At 42.9% G+C, this 18,447-nt stretch overlaps 1 protein-coding gene across 3 annotated transcripts in view; it reads right to left on the reverse strand.

The window, feature by feature from the left end:
* prkceb (protein kinase C, epsilon b) overlaps positions 1 to 18,447 on the reverse strand; it is a 70,196-nt gene that overhangs the window by 25,404 nt on the left and 26,345 nt on the right. For 2 of the 3 annotated variants that reach the window (XR_014126271.1, XM_027002512.3), the window contains exons 3-9: positions 5,260 to 5,422; positions 4,793 to 4,827; positions 4,559 to 4,647; positions 4,250 to 4,379; positions 3,996 to 4,138; positions 3,296 to 3,389; positions 2,611 to 2,825 (exon numbers count right to left, since the gene is read on the reverse strand). Coding sequence is in view for 2 of the 3 variants with exons in the window: in XM_027002512.3 (XP_026858313.1) it covers positions 2,611 to 2,825; positions 3,296 to 3,389; positions 3,996 to 4,138; positions 4,250 to 4,379; positions 4,559 to 4,647; positions 4,793 to 4,827; positions 5,260 to 5,422 (869 nt within the window). In the remaining variant the exon portion in view is untranslated. Of the gene's footprint in view, positions 1 to 2,610; positions 2,826 to 3,295; positions 3,390 to 3,995; positions 4,139 to 4,249; positions 4,380 to 4,558; positions 4,648 to 4,792; positions 4,828 to 5,259; positions 5,423 to 15,233; positions 15,793 to 18,447 lie in introns of those variants that run through there. The other variant, XM_027002513.3, reaches the window with a different exon arrangement.

The raw sequence follows: 18,447 nt of genomic DNA on the forward strand, positions 1-18,447 counted from the left end.
AAAACTAAAACTCAGGCCAAGCTTTATAAGGGCGAGAACGGATAAACTAAACAGACTCGTTCAGCCTCTACTAGTGCCAACGTTAGAGTGGCTAGAAATCTGAAAGCCCATCAAGGTGGCAGTCTGCTGCTAAACTGACAGGTAGAGTGTTTATCTACAGGAGCTAGGATGGTGGAGTAATAGCAGAGGTGGGATGAAAATAGACACAATCATTTTTTTAAAAAGTATATTCCTTTTTCAAACGTCAGCACATTATACTACTTATCAGTCATTGGGCCTCATGCAAGAGTATTTTCCTATTATTATCTTACATTTTTCGTACTTTCGTTGTAAACTTCAACCGTACTACATTAAACTCAGCAAACGCTAGTAACTTCACCTGGTTCTGGTAAATGGCCTTGGTTATAAACGGTGCATTGCAATGTGCTGGGATTTGTAAAGAAATACTTGGTGGAAAAATATTTACGGACGCTTTGACCCATGCATCGAGTCATAGTCATCAATGTTCGTAGAGCGCGGGAATCGACGATACCCTGAGGCAAAAATACAAATCCCCTTCCTCGCACGCAACATTCCATATTAAATTATGCTACCCCATAATTACTGCATGTAGGTTACTTATTCATGAAAAGCATTCGGGCTTAAACAGGTTGATGTCTGATGTGTTACGTGATGCATTTGTGTAGCGTAATTAATTATCCTGTTTCTATGTACTCTATGTATTTCTTTCAATGCACTACGTTTATCGCTCCAGATCATTATTGTAGCAAAGCGAGTTTTCAAAGTGAGTCTTTAAACTTTTACCGCTGTGCTGCTGTATGCTATTGTAGCTACATGCTGCCACTCAAACATGCGTTTGTGGCTGATGTCACTGAGCAGACCAATGAAGAGGACGAAAGATGGCAAAAAGACACAGGTAATGTAATGTGATGAATGAATACTTTTCTCTTACATAGAATAGTTACCATCAAGTGCTAGGAGCAAAGTTATAATGACTAGCTAGATAGTGTTCGTTAATTTAATACATAGCTACCTATCTAGCAAGTTATTGTCATTTACTCCACCCCACATTCATTAGGGAAATTTGCAAAAACTATTCAGATGTTTGGAAAATTACCTACATAAAAAAAAAAAAAAGCATATTTCTCAAAATTAAGTGAGTTGCCTGCCTAAACAACCCACTGTCTGAAGAAATCAGGCAAACATTTGTACTGACATCTTTATCTAGTTAGCTAGCCAAGGTTTGCTTCTAATAGTTCATTAAGATGTGTTTCTTTTTGTCATTAATAGATGTAAGCCTTTCATTTCATTCACTGTGTTTGATATTTACAGAAAACAGCATGCATGATGTAAGAGAATCACTGAACACATGCTTTGTGCATGAACACTAGGCCTAATGAACTCTTAATGTTTGTTTGGAATGTTATAGGCTATCATGTGGCTTAGATGCCATTATTAGATGGGTTTTACCATCTGCAGTTTTTTTTAATATATTGTGACACCCAATGGTCATACACACACACACACACACACACACACACACACACACACTCCTCTATATATTAGTTATCCTATATCCTATGCTCTTATAATTTATTTAATGTCACTTGTTTCTTTAATACTGTTTTAACAATTTAACACCATGTTTGTTTCTAAAGTAAACCTCAAAAAGACAATACTGTGCAGTGCCTGTGTGAGTGTATAAACACAATGATTGATGAATAAATGATGAAAGGGACCGGGCCAAAATCTTGCATAGGGCACCACATTGGTCAGTGCTGGCTCTGTGTAGATGTACATGCAGCTGTATAAATCATTTCCTATTATGTGTGCACACACACACTTTCATTCTGGAATCCATGCAAGGTTTTATACAAAGGCCCCAGATCTGTTCGTCCAAAGAGCACATGTTCACTGAATTTGCATATTTGAAGCGCCAAAATGCATTTTAAGACTAAGCGCACTCACGTAAGATGTGGTGTGATACCAAATCAGTGTGCAAAGATAAAAATGACAAACAAAAGTTTCACTCAAGCACAGAGGTGCAGAAAATTCATGTCATGATGGGACGATGCACCATCAGGTGTTGCAACGGATGATGCTCTCCTAGACAGAGGCAGTTGTTAGCAGCATTGCAAACTGTTGAATGAATTCAATTCATTTTAATTGAAAGCTAATTTGCACTCCACGTCCAACACATAGGCCTTAGCAGATCAGACGAATGGCTATTGTGGCTATTTAGAATGAAATTAAACGCAAGATCCAAAGAGGATAATTGCACCATGATTATTCATCAAAACATCATTTTTATATTCAAACTCAACAAACAGCTGTCGATCAACATAAGAGAAAATCTTTCACCTGAGAAAATTTGTGCAAGTCCTCTTAAATCACACATAAAAAGCTATTAAAGAATGAATCTGTTCACGTGAGCAGGTCTCGCACGTGGCCCTTTATCCATTACTTGGCAGTAAAGCACGTTTCACTCCACAAACTCAAACTGAAATACGGCGTTTCAGATTCTGATGTGATGTACCCCCATAAAAGTGCCAAGTCTTTTTCAAAGCTCATGAACATCTCCAGAAAAGCTCTGCTGAGAGGGGGCCTTACCTTGCCGAAGCTGCCCTTGCCAAGAACTTTGATGAAGCTGAAATCCTCCAGGCTCATCCGCTTGGTCTGCAGCGTCTTCACCTCCCCGTTCTCGCGCCCCTCCCCCGTCTCCTCGGACCCGCCCTTGCTCGGGGATGGAGGCGGGTCGGGTTTATGCTCCTCCTCTTGGTGGTCGAATGACAGTGCCTTCCTCATGTTTTCCAGATCCTTCATGTCTGGTGGATATAATGGAACTGCCCTTCTCAAACAACAACGAGCAAGGAAGAGTCCCTCTGAAGATGCACCATTGGGCTACAATACATTTCATTCAAATAATAAAAGCATAGCAAACAAACACTAACAGACGTACATTAGCGTTTGTTACCAACATTTACACAGCCGTTGATTGCTGAAAAAACATTTTTTCCCTGATCTCACAAAAAGTCTGGTGATATTTGGCGAAGTATTATTTGGTTTCACAACAGTTCAGACATTGAAATAATTTGCTATCTAGATAACAAAGGAGTCTGTTGACAGATGTTGAGTGTGTGCTCACCCTGGTCACATGGCGACAGATGTTGACTGTGTGCTTACCCTAGTCACATGGCGACAGATGTTGAGTGTGTGCTTACCCTGGTCATATGGTGACATGTTGAGTGTGTGCTCACCCTGGTCACATGGCGACAGATGTTGAGTGTGTGCTTACCCTGGTCACATGGCGACGTGGGTGCAGATTTGGACCGGTCCTCCTCCATTTGTGGGGAAATCGGCAGAGGCTGTGGATCTGGGCCTTGACTAATCTGTGCAGGACATAGGACCATCATCATCGGCGCCAGTGCAGAACTTGGATCACACGCATACTCTGCCGTGTCTGATCCCTTCGTCCCAGCCAACACGCTGACTATAGCACTTTGCCCAGTAATGTGGGGCATGCAAGTACACTAGCAACATTCTCATCCACTTTCTCTCCCCCACTGTGCTGATATAAGGTAGTCAGTCTGTTCCAGGACTTCACAAAAGCAATGAAATGACCAAAAAAAAAACAAAACAACAACAACAACTTGAAAGGGCTAGACTTTCAGCGACAAGCAGGGCAGCGTAAACCTCATTACCAGCACAGAACAGTGAGGAGTCTGCGGAAGGCAGTGGGAAGCCGGAGGAAACTAGGACACAGTTCCTGCTATATTAGGACCTTTATCTGAAAGGAATGAAAGGCAAGCTGCAGCAGGCGTTGATGACATTCCCACATTCCCACGAACCTATGCCTTTACTTTCCCAGAATGTTCATGTATAAGAGTGTTGGCAGGTGAATGAGAATTCACTGCAATTAACTGAAGTGATTTTCTGGCTTCAGCCGTGCCCCTTCGGAGTCCAGAGAGCTCTGTGACCCCGTGACCCCTGCTTGCCTTTTTCCTTCGCTGCACGCTGCTGGAGATCTTATCAGGCGTCACCCCCAGGTCGGACAGTACTTTGGCGATCCCCCGCGCGTCCACCCCGCAGTTAGGGGCAACGTTACTTTCGCAGCGCCTGTGTACATTCATCTTGCAAACTGCGCAGAGGGCAGAAGAGACAGAGAGAGATGGCCAAAAAAGGATTTGTCTGTTTTCTGAAGCATGTAGGAGTGGGTGGGTGTGCGTGTGGGTCACGTTGTCTTGCTCACCTTTGCACTGCAGCCCCTGCCGCATTAGCCCCCAGAGCAGCGAGCCGCAGTGATCACAGAAAGTGGGCACCTTGTAGTTGTGAATGCTGAACTTGTGAGGCATGTTTACACTGAAGCGCTGCGAGCCCACCTGCAGGGGGCGACGAGAACACGGAAAAGGCCCGTGAGCCCGATAAAAGCTGCTGTGTCGTCCGGGACTGGCATGGTTATGGCTGCTACCCTCATTCCCTCTACTGAAAGAGCACCGGGGCGTATCCCTCGTCCAACCCCCCCACCACGGGGCTGAAGCGGAGATGGGCCATGTCTCACCTCCTCGGCCATGTCCTCCTGTTTCTTGAGGCCGGCGCATTTGGTGATGATGAGCTGGTGGCAGCGTTTGTGGACCACGCATGTGCACACTGAGCGGCAAAACAGAGAGGCAGTGAGGAAACACGCACCTCGGTGCTCACCTTGATTTTCCTGTACAACAGAGCAGCCGCACTCGTTCCTGTGATGCACCGGGCATAGTGAGACCAACGCATGGCAGGATGTGTTGGGATTTACCTTGACACTGGTAGCCCTGCTTGCCTAGGACACCCCTGCGTGGAGAGAAAGGGACACGGCTCAGTTCGTTTTATAATGCTTGCTCCCGTTCAAGCACTGCAACAAACAAGCACGCGCACAAAGCGTTCACTCGCGCAGACATACCCAACCAACCAGACTGAGACAGAGAGGGAGAGAGCCCCAAGCTACATCCGACGGGGTTTATCCTGCAGTTTTCCCTCCTTCTCCAGTTAGCCGGGAGGGCCCTTTTGAACACATCCTGGCCAGACCCTCCTGATCAGTTGGGTGCGGAGAACAGGCGGCCTGCTGCCTACATACAGCGCTGCGCTTGGCAGTGCATGTCCATGCAGGAGGACGCGTCGGCCGTGCCGGCCCATGACCCCTGCTCCCGCCATGGCCGCGGGGCTCGGGGCCCTTCTGCGGAAACGGTAAACGGGACACGGGGTTGATGGGAGGCTGCCACTCACCAGATGAAGTCACGGCAGTGTGAGCAGTAGGTGGGCTGCCGCAGGTAGGTGGCCATGAACTTGTGTCCGTTGACCTGGTGCACTCTCCTGCGCACGGCACCCTGCCTCTTCCTGGGCCGCACGCGCTCACGAAACACCCGCTCCTCATTCTCGCAGCCGCCTCCTGGTAAACGGACAGGCCCACACACGTGCGTTTATGGCCCATAATGTGCACGCTTAATGCAATATATTATATTATCTTCTGCAAGACTCTGCGCTATAGGTCTGAGCTATATGTGAAGTGTAGCCAGCGATCTCCCATCATATTTGGCAGTGTGTTCTATGTGCTGGAAAATCACAAACAAAAACAGATCTTTCTTAATGTTAACTGTCAACATATTCCATGGAATTTAGAAATGATGCCAGTTTACACTTTAAATGCATCTTTGCTAGAGAACACGCCACACATATGCAAACAATGGAAATGTTTTTATTGCATGATGTACTCAGAATAAATATCAGACATGTATGAAGTGCAAGATTAAAATCAATGCCACGTGATTTGCCTCAGTGGCGCTTGCGATACACATTTGCACCATAAGGTGGAGCTACAGAAGCGCCAAGCAAAATGATTTTAAAAACCTAGCCATATGCGGCTTCCCTGTAAGGCAGAGCTAAAACACTGCAGTAGGAGTGTGCTGTGGGCTGCAGCTCGGACTCTTCTGAGGGGGGGTCACTTGATATCCTCCGTCGCTCAGTGTGAGAACACCTGGTCTAAGCCAGCAGAAGCCGGAAAAGTGACTGAAGTTTTACCACTGAAAACTGGCAGAACTTTGCGCATTCTGCAACAGCACTTCTCTCGAGCATAACGTTCTGTGTTAGAAATGTTATATTGCACTGCTGCTGCGTATGAACACCTTCCCACTACAGTACAAAGTGTCTCTCATACCAGAACGCTAATCGTGACCCCCCAAGGCTACGCAGAGGTAGCGATCAAATGGATTGACGGCGCACAGCCGGGACAAAAACATCGTATCGGAAAGCCGTCGGACGCTCACACCGGACAACTGAACGAGGTCACAGGACACATGAGAATCTCTCTCATTCACTGTCTCCGTGGAGAATGTAGAACAGTAATCACGCTTGAGCATTCCCACATGTAATGTGATTGTATCAGGCTGTCTTTGTCACCCCTGAGACAGAGCGAGAAACCCAGGCCTGTCATCAAAAACGGTACCAATTTGACATGGAAGCTATGGTATAATATTATTAATAAACGTCCTGGGTGTATGGTTTCGGAAAGGGCCTATAGTTTTGTCAAGCCAAAAACAGAAACAGGCAGGCGGCAATGCAGGGCTCAAAACGATCCCCTGGAGAGGAGTCATGTGTCCAAACGAAAATGATAAATACTGACAATGAAAACTATGTTTTATAATCCAGTCAGCCGCATGGCGTTCCTCATCACGATCATAGAGCTGTTTCAGCCTGGAATGTAATTAGGATTATCTTAATGGATTCATATATTCAGGTTCAGCCAAAATGCACTGGATGCACTTCTAAATGAAATCAGAATTGACTTAAGTTCCAAGTGTCTATCAAATGATTTGTATGAGCCTCTTTAATGGAACTGCATACAGTAATTATAAGTGCATGATACTGCAAAATAAACTGTCTGAAGCCAGTTTACAAAGAACAGATGTATATAGCTGCAGAACACACAAGAGACAGAGACATGCCAGCATTGGTTTCAGTTCTAACCTCAGTTATGTCGAAACACAGAGAAACTTGTGACCAAGATGGAGTGAAATCTCAGCTGTTTGTATGACATGTCATGTATTAGTCATAACATAAGTGATTTCTCTCCAGCAGGGGCATAGAGAGAGAGCCAGGTGACCACATGTGGTCTGTCAACAATAGGTTTCTCCTGTAGCTATGGTTTTGTTGTGTTTATAGGCACTAACCACTGCACTAGATGGTGAACGCCTAGCTAGCTGTTACCCTGTTGGGCTGTCAGTCACCACTAGGATGACCTTGTCCTAGTAGCAGCAGTACCACCACTGACACGGCAGCATGTGCTGAGCTGGTACAGGTATCATTGTCAGTGCTGTCTGGCAGGTGGTCCAATATCCAAATACACACACACACACACACACACACACACACACACACACACACACACACACACACACACACACACACACACACATACACACTGTCCTGAGGCCAAGTATTTGAAGGGCCACAGAATAGCTTACGCGAAACATGGACTTTGGGCTCTAACTGTGTTTCTAATCAATAAAATATTATAAGGTGTTTATAATAAAGTGCCTGGTCAGTGTTTTACATACATTTTAATGGGAATGAACACCTAACAGGTCTGGATTTTTGTTACGAAAACAGGGGTCAAGCCCTAAGGTGTAAGTGTGTGCGTAGCAAATTTGTTCCCCAGATGAGCAAAGCAAAAAGCACCAGTTTAATATGTATTTAAGGGAATCCGTTCACTGCTTTCTTAAAGCCCCACAGTGCACAGCTCCTTTTCAACTCTAATTATTTCCCATGTTCAAAGGTTAATGGGTGTCAGCTGATATCATGTTGGACATGTCTGTACAAATTTGACTGGAATATCCCCACACTGAATGCAACCCAGTACAAACACATTCGCAATCCAAAAACCCATTTAGAGCTATAAAGTTAAATTGGCAATATGAAAAAGTTGACATTTCCCAGGAAAATAATTAAAATGCTTTCCATAAATTCCATTAGTCTGAATGCTACATGATGATGAGAAGTGATGATGACCCGCAGCTATCCATGGCCTGGGAAAATGTTTATGTCTGATCTGGAAACCTTTTATTTATTATGTACTCTCTTGGACTTATTGCGTACCAAGAGGATTAAAAAGTCCACAGCTCCTGCACCAAAATATGGTTGAGTTCAGAATGCATTGTTCAATATTAGCACTGATAATCACTTCTCCTTAGTATCAAATTAGGATTACTTTTATACTTGAGTGTGGATTCTATAAAACTGACTTTTATAGCTTGTTATTTTTGCATTATAGAAGTAAAAGTAGTAAATTAAAATAAATCTAAATGTAAAATGACATTACTGCAAACCATTATCTAATATATTTAATGTTATACTGAAACTCTTTATGTTCACCAGTAAAAAAAAAAGATCATATCACAGCCTTTATCATAGCATGTACACATACACACATTTTGCATATATTAGGCGAATAATATCAAATAATTTTCATATACACACATGGGCACTGTTTAACCAAAATGAAGTGTGAAATAATTTTGTTATGTATACTGTATGTTGTTTATATGTCTATCAATGTCTCTTTGGTTGTATTGACTATTTTAAGTGTCTTTGGATCCTTGAAAAGCGATATAAAACACAATGTATTATTATTATTATTAAATATATTTTAAAATATTTTAATCAAAAAATATATTCACACAAACACACACAAATAAAATCTACTTTTTGTGGATGAACTAAGACCTAGGTCCCTGTTAGTCAGGCCCACCTAACCCTCCGCGCTTTAGAGCATGTCTGCTGCAAAGCTACAGACGTAGCTAACGTTACTGTAGCAGGGAAAGTGCAGCGCTTGGCTGTAACTGTCACCTTTAGTTAGCAAAGGTTAGAGTGACAGTAGACTAATTACAAAAAAGAAACATTTCCACATTCACATTGGCCAGGCTAGTACTGGTGGCGAGATATAAGCACACACACACACACACACACACACACACACACACACACACACACAAGCAAGTTTGTACACAAACACACATGCAAACACATATACTGGAATTATATTGCTACTGTATTTCAATTGCAACATGTATTGTGGATTTACAATGATTAATTTACAATGATTTAATGATATAATGATCACACTGCACACACAACATTGATCTGAGATTGATCAGGACTTGCAAAGCACACAAACAATTTTGAGGTTTGTATATTACAGGTTGTGATTTTGTACATTGTACATATTTACATATTGCAAATTGGAGCCTTTTGCAAACTCACATGCAGACATTCAAAACATGCACACCAAAACATGCACACTTGTCCATTGACACCTGTAGGCCACAATAAAGTGAAATGCATTTGATTAATTGTAAACAATAAAATTGAGGATGCACTCTGGCATTGGGCTCAGGGTCACTGTGCTGCATTATTGATACTGATACTGCAACTCCAGCAAGTAGCGGTCTTGGCTGTCTCTGTCTCCTTCTGTTAATAATGGCAGATAATCCTATGCCTGCTTTTAGCTCCATCTATGGGCACAGGACAAGTGGCATCTGTCTAGTCTCACACTGATGCCACTGAAAAGAGTGTCTCATTTGATTATTACACATGAATCGCCCACATCCTCTTTTCAGGCCAACTGCTGCAAACAGGAGAGTGATACAGAGACTGTCAGAGATACATAGAGAGAGAGAGAGAGAGAGAGAGAGAGAGAGAGAGAGAGAGAGAGAGAGAGAGAGAGAGAGAGGCTATTTGGCCCTGCAAAGTAAATATGAATTGCAGAGTAGCTCTACATTGCAGATCCTAACCAAGATCTCGCTCAGTGTCTGCAGTTTATAAAGAAAGCCAAATCGCACGTAACCGACCCTATACATACAGAGAAAAAGAAATGTGACCATGTTTAATAGACCTTAAGTATAAAAAGACCAAAATACCTCAAACAACTCCTTCCAAGAATTCACTGTTTTAATAAATAAATAATAATTATTATAACATTTTATACTCTTTAATATTCAAAACCATATCTAAATGCTACAGCCCAGGGGTGAATCTGTGATAAAGCTAATACAAATAAATATCCATTATATGACAGATATATCACACACACAATACATTTGATCTACATTTGATCTTTCAGTATTCTGTGATTCTGTATTCAGTCTATATTCTATCTCTAGTCTCGTCTCTCAGCTAAATGCCATAAATGTAAATGTAAGAACAAGTGGGTCCAGCAACACTCTACCAGTATTTGTACTAGATAACTCTACCAGTGTTTGTACTAGGTAACTCTACTAGTGTTTGTACTAGGTAACTCTATTAGTGTTTGTACTAGGTAACTACTAGTGTTTGTACTAGACAGCTCTATTAGTGTTTGTACTAGGTAACTACTAGTGTTTGTACTAGATAACTCTATTAGTGTTTGTGCTAGGTGACTGTACTATTGTTTGTATTAGGTCACTGTACTATTGTTTGTATTAGGCCAGTGTTTGTACTAGGTATGTATACTAGTGTTTGTATTGTATAACTCTACTAATGTTTGTACTAGGCAGCTACAAATGTTTGTACTAATATTTGTGGTATGTACTACTATTTGTACTATGTATTGTATAATACCTGTACTGTTTGTACTGGGTATCTGAACATACGTGTTGACTTTTTGCAGTAACATCTTTCAAAAGCTCTAATTGCCAAAATATCCTAGTTAAGCATAAGGGATGACTTTTGTCTACATATCCTTTAGAGACTTAAACTGTTTTTCTTCGCATCACTGGCTGCTAACTTGTGTGTGTAGGCCAGTGAATGTCTAGTTGGAAAAAGTTCCAAAGTTCCTCAGAACACACAGACATTCAAAATCTTCCAACTTCTGCTGAATATTTCTCAGCACGTCCAAGTAATGGCCCTCATGATGTCAGTTGTCTATTAGTGTTCACTTAGACATAAGCGGAGTGGTTGAAGTGATCCAATTGGTCCAGTCCTAGAACACAAATGCTTCTCTGGTGAACTGAAAGCGATCATTGTGCAAGAGATATGGAGGGTTTAACTGATGAGACGGACATGCAGGGCCACACGTGCTATTGTCTCGGTGGTATGGCAGGTCATTTACCACATCTCACTCATTAACACACTCAGCGTGAGTGAGAACATCTTGGCTCTGGCTTCCTCCTCTAAGTCCACCGCACGCCAGCGCACATTCTCACACTCAATGGCACACACACGCTCCATCCCAAATACACACATGGTCCTCCTCTATAAGTCTGCTTTTTAAAGTCTACAGGGTATATGCTCTCTTTATCCCATAACGTTTTGAATCTGAGTCTGACCTCAATAAGAGTGAGCTCATGCATGCATTTCTTAAAGTTAGTCAAGCTGCCAAAGTACAGTATAAAAAACTCATCACACAACAAAAAGAGTGACAAAGGAGGAGAGTGTTTGAGAGGATCCAAAGAGCTCCTTCAAAAGTAATGTCAAGTATGTGACACGGCAGCTCTTTCTAGCCACAAAAGCTCAAGTCATAACCGATGCCTCATCCACATGCAATCCAGGTCCTCCCTTTTACCCCTCTGGCCCCTTAAAGCAACCATCGCCTAGCAACAGGCAACGGCTGCCTGGCAACAGCCGCAGCTATCCCCTTGAAGGTGGGGAGCTGTCTGCTCATCAATGGAAGACAACAGGTATTAATTACATTGTCAGTCACCCTGACATCTTTCGCCTGTCAGCAGAGGCACACCAGAACTTCTAATATATCTCTATAATATTTCTCTCTAATATTATTGTCTAATATATCTCTGTAATATTTCTCTCAGACAACCTTTGTTCCCTCGTGCGCGTCCGCAGGCGGACACTAAGTAGCGTCTAATGACGCAGACTCACACCTACAGCAAGTGTCAAGTGTGTAGAGGGCCCCTCATACCCCACTCCACTGGTATGTTTTCATGTTCACCACTCAAAGCCTGTCCCCCCAACCTGGCCTCATTAAAACATTAGTTAACCAACAACCGTGCTCAGTTCTCCAGCCAGTAGACCAGAAAAGCTACTGCAAAGTCTGCCCTGTGGGCTGGTCACCGGTCCCTTTTGAAGGGAACAGCAATAGAGCTCTGCCGCGCTTCCAAACGCACACGACAGGGTAGAGAGCATTGGGAACGCGCCATCGAGCCAGGTGATGAAAGGCGGCCACGCCGTCCTCTTTTCGAGCGCTCTGCGCCACGTCTGACAGAACCCATGGAGCATTCCAGTGACATGCATCTGTTGGAGGACACGCATCAGGTAATGACATGGGAAGGTCAGTCAGCCCCCGCCCCGTCATTCTGAAGCACGCTTGCTCTCGAAAGGAGCGGTGAGCTTGGAAAGGATCGTCAGCATGTAGCGTGATGCCCTGCATGGCGCCTGATCCCTGCCGTGATTTGGGAAAGGTAGAGGCGGGGCTTAGGATAATGAGAGGCAGGGTACGCAAAGGGTCTCCTGAGAGAACGGGCACCCCAATCGGCATCGCGTAGCTGCCGGGCCACAGACATAGCAAAGATCATATTGAATAGCAACAGCAGGCCTTTCTTGCTTATCTAACTAGCCATCTGGCATGAGGCTTTTAGTGCTGTGCTGCATGGCTGGATGCACACACACACACACACACACACACACACACACACACACACACACACACACACACACACACACACACACACACACACACACAGACCCGCACACACATACACATCCGCACGCACCAGGGGGTGTGTGGAGAGAGAGGGAGTAGAGTCAAATTTGCGGAGTCAAATTTGTAGAGTCAAAGTCTGAGTGGCTGTAGTCACATCGCTGTAGAAATGTCCAAAATGAGTTATTAGAGTTTTTTGTGTTGATTTTAAATCACAAAATGGCGACTAAGGAGAACAGGGAGCTCCAACATCTGAGTAAAGAACTCGAGTCTCCGGAGCAGCAAATTATAGCACTGTTCTGTTATATCAACAGACCAAATTCTATGGACAGAAAAAATATCTAGAAATGGCTTGTGATGTCTCCTGTTTTGCTAGTGCCACCAATCTATCTGGATCTAGGTCACAGGAGGGGCGTGTCCCAAGGCGGCAGGAGCACTTTGACAGCAGCCTTTACTCCCTCCCTGCCGCTAAGGCCGGGGATCATCCCGTTCACCCCCATGATCGATAAAGTCCGCAAACATCTACGTTCGCAAACATCAGCGAAGGCTGAGGTCTCCACTGACACGACGGCCAGAGCTCGCTTCGAGCAACGGGTTTGGTTTGAAGCCCTCAGCTCCCATCCTCTCTAGAATCAACGCTCACAACATCGGAAAATAAGAGGTGACTGTAAAGCACGTGAAACAGACTCACTACAGGTTATGCTTTTATCTCATGTCCTTCAGGCAATGGAGTTTTAGACAATGCTAGAAAAGTAAAAACGGAGACATTAGTGCTTAGTTAATGACACATCTGCTCATCAGAGCAAACTGCTGAAGGAACTTAGTGTTGTAGTACTCGAGTGAGGTCTCGGTCTTGGTTTCAATATCAATTAGAATGGGTCTTGTCCTGGTCTTGGGGTGAGGTGGAAATCATTCTCAAGACCAGAGATGCCTCCCTGAAGTAATTAGGCACAGAACTTTTTTAGATCATTATGGACTATCAGCAATCCATTAAAACAGTAATTTCTCTACATGCTTAAAAGCTGCACTCAAATGGAATAAAGGGGAATAACAAGTCACTTCTCATTCAGTATCCAATCAACAAAAATATTTTTCTGTGGGATAATGTTAGCTAGATAACATAAGCTACATTTACCTGACACTTTTATCCAAAGCAACTTACAATTATGAGTGACTACGACTTGAGGGTTAAGGGTCTTGCTGAGGGGCCCAACATGGCCCAACAACCTTCCAATAACAAATCATGTACTTTAACCTCTGAGCTAGCTAACCAGGACTTAAAAATATAGGTTTGAAGGTAGTCATTATATACTTTGTTACTAACCATATTTTCAGCAAATGCTGTAGTGCCTCTATACTTGTTATGAATAGAAGGTATTAGTCCATTAGTCACATTTAAGGGTGTACAAATCAATGTGCCTGACAGTGCAACGCGCTACTTTCAGCATTAAAGCCACTGCAAACCAGGCGTTTCGCACCGCGTCACGCCGCATCGCATAGTTGCTATAGAACAGAGAAGGCCTATAAATGTCCAGTTCAAGCTGGCACATATTTATCACATTTTGTATGAGTTTACTATTTCTTCAGAATACCAGGCCTCTACACTTCTAATTGTGTAATTAAGTCATTAAGTGAACAGCAGAGGGTGAAGTAACAGACCAATAGCGTTTATCTGCATAAATCTCTACAAACCTTAAGACACGTTGTTATCTGCTGTGGCTTTCTGTGGTATCAATATGATTTTAATTTAACATAGAAATGGCAGAACGCTCACTGCTAATGACAGTTTACCATCCACCAAAACAAACACCCCTTTCTCTATCTGTGTTTCTCAACTATTGTCTCTCTGTGGTACTTGCTGTGATAAGATGCTTCTTAATGACGATTTTAACTTACATAATGATAATGCATTAGGTAAAAAATATTTCATAAATTTTATACAACCCAACAATAATTTTTACCAGCACATTACAAATCCCACACATAACCAAGGGTATACATTACATCCAGTTATTACATCCAAGTGGCTTGTGTTTAAATGTTCATGAAACTGTAGATGTTACAGTCTCAGATTGTTATTGCTATTACATTAGACACCACAAATTAAAGGGCTAAGAATTTGAATTTTAAAAAGAAAATGCATGTTAATGCATCAACCACCAATCTTTTTTTTTTTTTTCTTTCTGGGGGAAAAAAAACAACATGAAATGGTTGACATCTTCAACTCAAGGTTGAGATCAACTCTAGATATAGTTGCACCAAAACTACATCTATGACAAACCGGGGGCTGAGGAAAACCAAGCAGCTGCAGCAAAATGAACTGCTGAAAAAAAGCTGAAAGGGGCGTTGGAGGGTTTGGACCATAATGTACTATTAACTAAAGTACATTCTAAAATTCTAAAATGTTGCATTGAAAGTAATAATCAGAGATGCAAATTCCTGAACCTTTGCCCAAATTCGCTGTTTTGAGATCAAATGAATTCACCTATGAGATTTCTGCAGATCCGAGGAGAAATTTTTCGGGGGCGGGGGTTGGATGACTGACAACAGCAAAAGTTCAGAAAGACTTGTTTACCTTCTCTGGACTGCATTTTTTCCCACCCACATGCTGCGAAGACCCACTCCTACTCTGCCTTTTATAAATTCTCAGGCTCAGGCTCTGACCCTGATATTCTTACCATAAGCATCTCACTCCTAACAAACGAAGGCAATAACTACTAGCCAATCAGAAGCAGAGTAGGGTGGGTCTTCTCGGATTACTGGCAGGAAAGGCCTCAGTGTGTATCTCTTCGTTCTCGTGAGCCGAGGAGATAAAAAGGTTGAGGAGTCTTCCCAATGTAAAATAAATTGTGGTTATTCTGCTATCTCTAGCTTTCAAGCGCTTTCTGTTTTCTTCCTGGTTTTGTTTCCAGGTGCTTCCTTGTTTTGGTTTTGTTCTGTTCCACCCCCTTGTTTTGTTCTCCGCCTGTTATTGGTTTCACGTGTGTCTTGTTATTACCTCGTCAGTTTGAATATTTAAGCCCCCTGAGATTTTTTTTTTTTTTTCCTGTTTCTCTGTGATTGTCACTGTTGCTTGCTAGTTTGTGTCATGGGTTCTGTCTATGTCTGTGCTGTTGTTATTCCATTACTCAGCCTATGTCTCTACTCTGTTGTTGTTATATTCCATTGCCTTTTTACTTGTTTTTTTTTGTTTGTTTTGGATTGCCTTAGTGTTCCCTAGTGTTTCGCATCTGTTTTAGCCTCTGCGTTAGCCTCCCATTTATTTTTGTTAAATTTTCCGCGCTTATATTAAACATCTCTCTGCACCTGCATCCTACCTCGTTCCCGCTAAGGCAGTACAGAATGACCAGCCACCCCAGAGATGCAGCGTTAGGCTTATTGAAGAAGCCTTCACCTGTATAGCAATGCCTACAAGTACGGACACTGAATGTCTGCGTAATACCCTGACAGCCCATGGGTTTATGGACAAGACAGACTGGTACAAGACGGACGCTTTTCTGAGACGGACTCTTTCCTGGGAAAAGACGTCCCCAGGTTGGGAGACAGCCGCTTGGCACGTGTGCAGGCTGGCATGGCTGCCCTTGTAGAGTTGTGTCGGGACTGGAACTCAAATCACCAGGCAGAGGGTTGAAACATCCATCTTGGCCTGGACCTCAGGCAGGTCCAGCCCCCTCTGCTTCGCTGTCCGATGTCCAGGTCCCCCAGGGGGTGTAGGCCTTCTTTTTACTTTCTTTTATTTCAGGGGACTGCGTGCCCCTGAGTTTGGCTCCTGGAACGTCTCCCTGCAGCACCCCAGTGACTACAGAGGCCGCGTCCTCGGCCTCTCACCCAAGCTCCCCGCCTTCCATGACTCCTGCGGCCGCGTTGTCGGTCTGTTTTCTTCTGTGGCCGCCTGCTCAGCCTCTCAGTCGCCCAGCATGCCTGCCTCCTTGTCTGCTCCTGTTTGTCCCTTCCCCAGTTCCTGGAACTGTCCTAGTCTCCGCGGTTGTGTCCGTTCTTGTCCCTGCTTCAGTTGTGGTTCCAGTTCCCGTGTCGGTCTCCGTCACGGTGCCCCGGGGCGCGTCCGTCCCAGTGGACATGTCTGTCTTTGTCCCTGTTCCTGGGTCTTCAGAGTCTTGTCTAGTCCCTCATGGTCCGGCATCCTAATTCGTGCCCCGGTGCCCCATCCAGGTCCAGTTATTGCCCGGTCCCATCTCCTGTGTCTGATCCTGGTATTGCCCCTGCTCCAGTGCCAGCTCCTCGCCTCAGCCCCCTGCTGAAGTGTGACGCAGCACTACTTGCAATAACCAGAAACGAGCAGATAAAGTCAATATCTTTAAACATTTCCCCAAGGGGATGTGCCCCTGTCCGCCTTTCTCTATCTGCACAATGTTCTCACCTTGTTTTAGCCCTTAACTGTTTGCATGCCTGTATAATAAGAGAGGTGACTGCATTCTTCAATGGTAACAATAAAAAGAAAACAACCCTTTTCAACCATTTAACCACTTTTTAAAACCCACTGCAGTGAATAATTGGTTTGTAGGAAACATCTCAATTGAAATCTGAACCTTTTAGCCCTCTGTTCTTGTACAATTACTGATATTCGATCAAGTTCCTACATTTTCTGAGCCTCAATTAGCGGTGCATGTTTTCAAAAAGATATGGCTCAAAAACCATAAGATAATTCATCATAATTCATAATGGCCCACGTTCATTTTTAAGGGCAGTGTTTGATATGGTAGATCATAATAGTCTTATGAACCACCTTCAAAATTAGGTTGGCCTTTCTGGAACTGTCTTAAAGTGGTTTGACATATCTTATTTAGAAAGTAGTTTGTTATTCTAGCTCAGTATTGTTTACTTTATCATGTTCCACACGAATTTTATTTTTTCAGTACATGCTTCCATAAGGTTATATTATTAGAAAACATGGCACTCAGTTATCACTATGCTGACAAAACACTATGTATGTCTGTAGTGACAAGTGTTTTAATACAGCTGACATGTTTATTATTAACCAGATGAAAAGTAATTTTTTAATTAAAGAAAAAAAAGAAGAAAAAACATCAATTCTCATTACTGTTAATGAATTAAAGATGATGTTTCAAATTAATATAGTAAGTTTGGCTTCACAGTCCAAAGAAGAACTCAGAAATTAGAAACTGCTTTAGACAGTTTTAGATTCCAGTTTAAATATATATATTATATAGATTATTGATTTAGTGATTTTTTTATATTGATTTAGTGTTACTAAAACAGCTTTTTTAAAGTGTAAAAAGTAGAACGTGAGTTAGAACCTTTCTCATGCTGCCAGATACAGAGAAGCTGATGTTTTAATTTTTTCTTCACTAAACTACTGTAACAGGTTATTCATTGAATTAACAAAAATCAAAACTGACAGACTGCAGCCACAGTACCAACGTTTACAACAAAGAGAATACATAGCACCTGTTTTAGCTTCACTACACTGGTAGTCTGTCTCATTTAAAAGTCATTTTAAAATTATTTTTACCAGATTTTAAATGTCCTAATTGATCAGCACCTACCATACATTTTGGAATGCCTGACAAATATAGTCGACATCTTCAAGTGTTGCTATATTGAATGCTCCCAGGATAAAGCACAAAAAGACAAAAAAAAGATGAAGACGCCTCGTCAGGTAATTTGGATTTTGCGTAAACTCTTGCCCCAACTTGGAGAAAATGTGTTTTTCTGATGACAGAAAGGATGCCTACATCCACTCCTGAATATTGAATATTTGTCCAACTGTACCCAGTTGGTTGTTTGTCAAGGATTTTACAAGCATGTTT

This window comes from Electrophorus electricus, chromosome 12 (assembly GCF_041902795.1).
Source record: "Electrophorus electricus isolate QZ-2024a chromosome 12, ASM4190279v1, whole genome shotgun sequence".
Taxonomy (NCBI): domain Eukaryota; kingdom Metazoa; phylum Chordata; class Actinopteri; order Gymnotiformes; family Gymnotidae; genus Electrophorus; species Electrophorus electricus.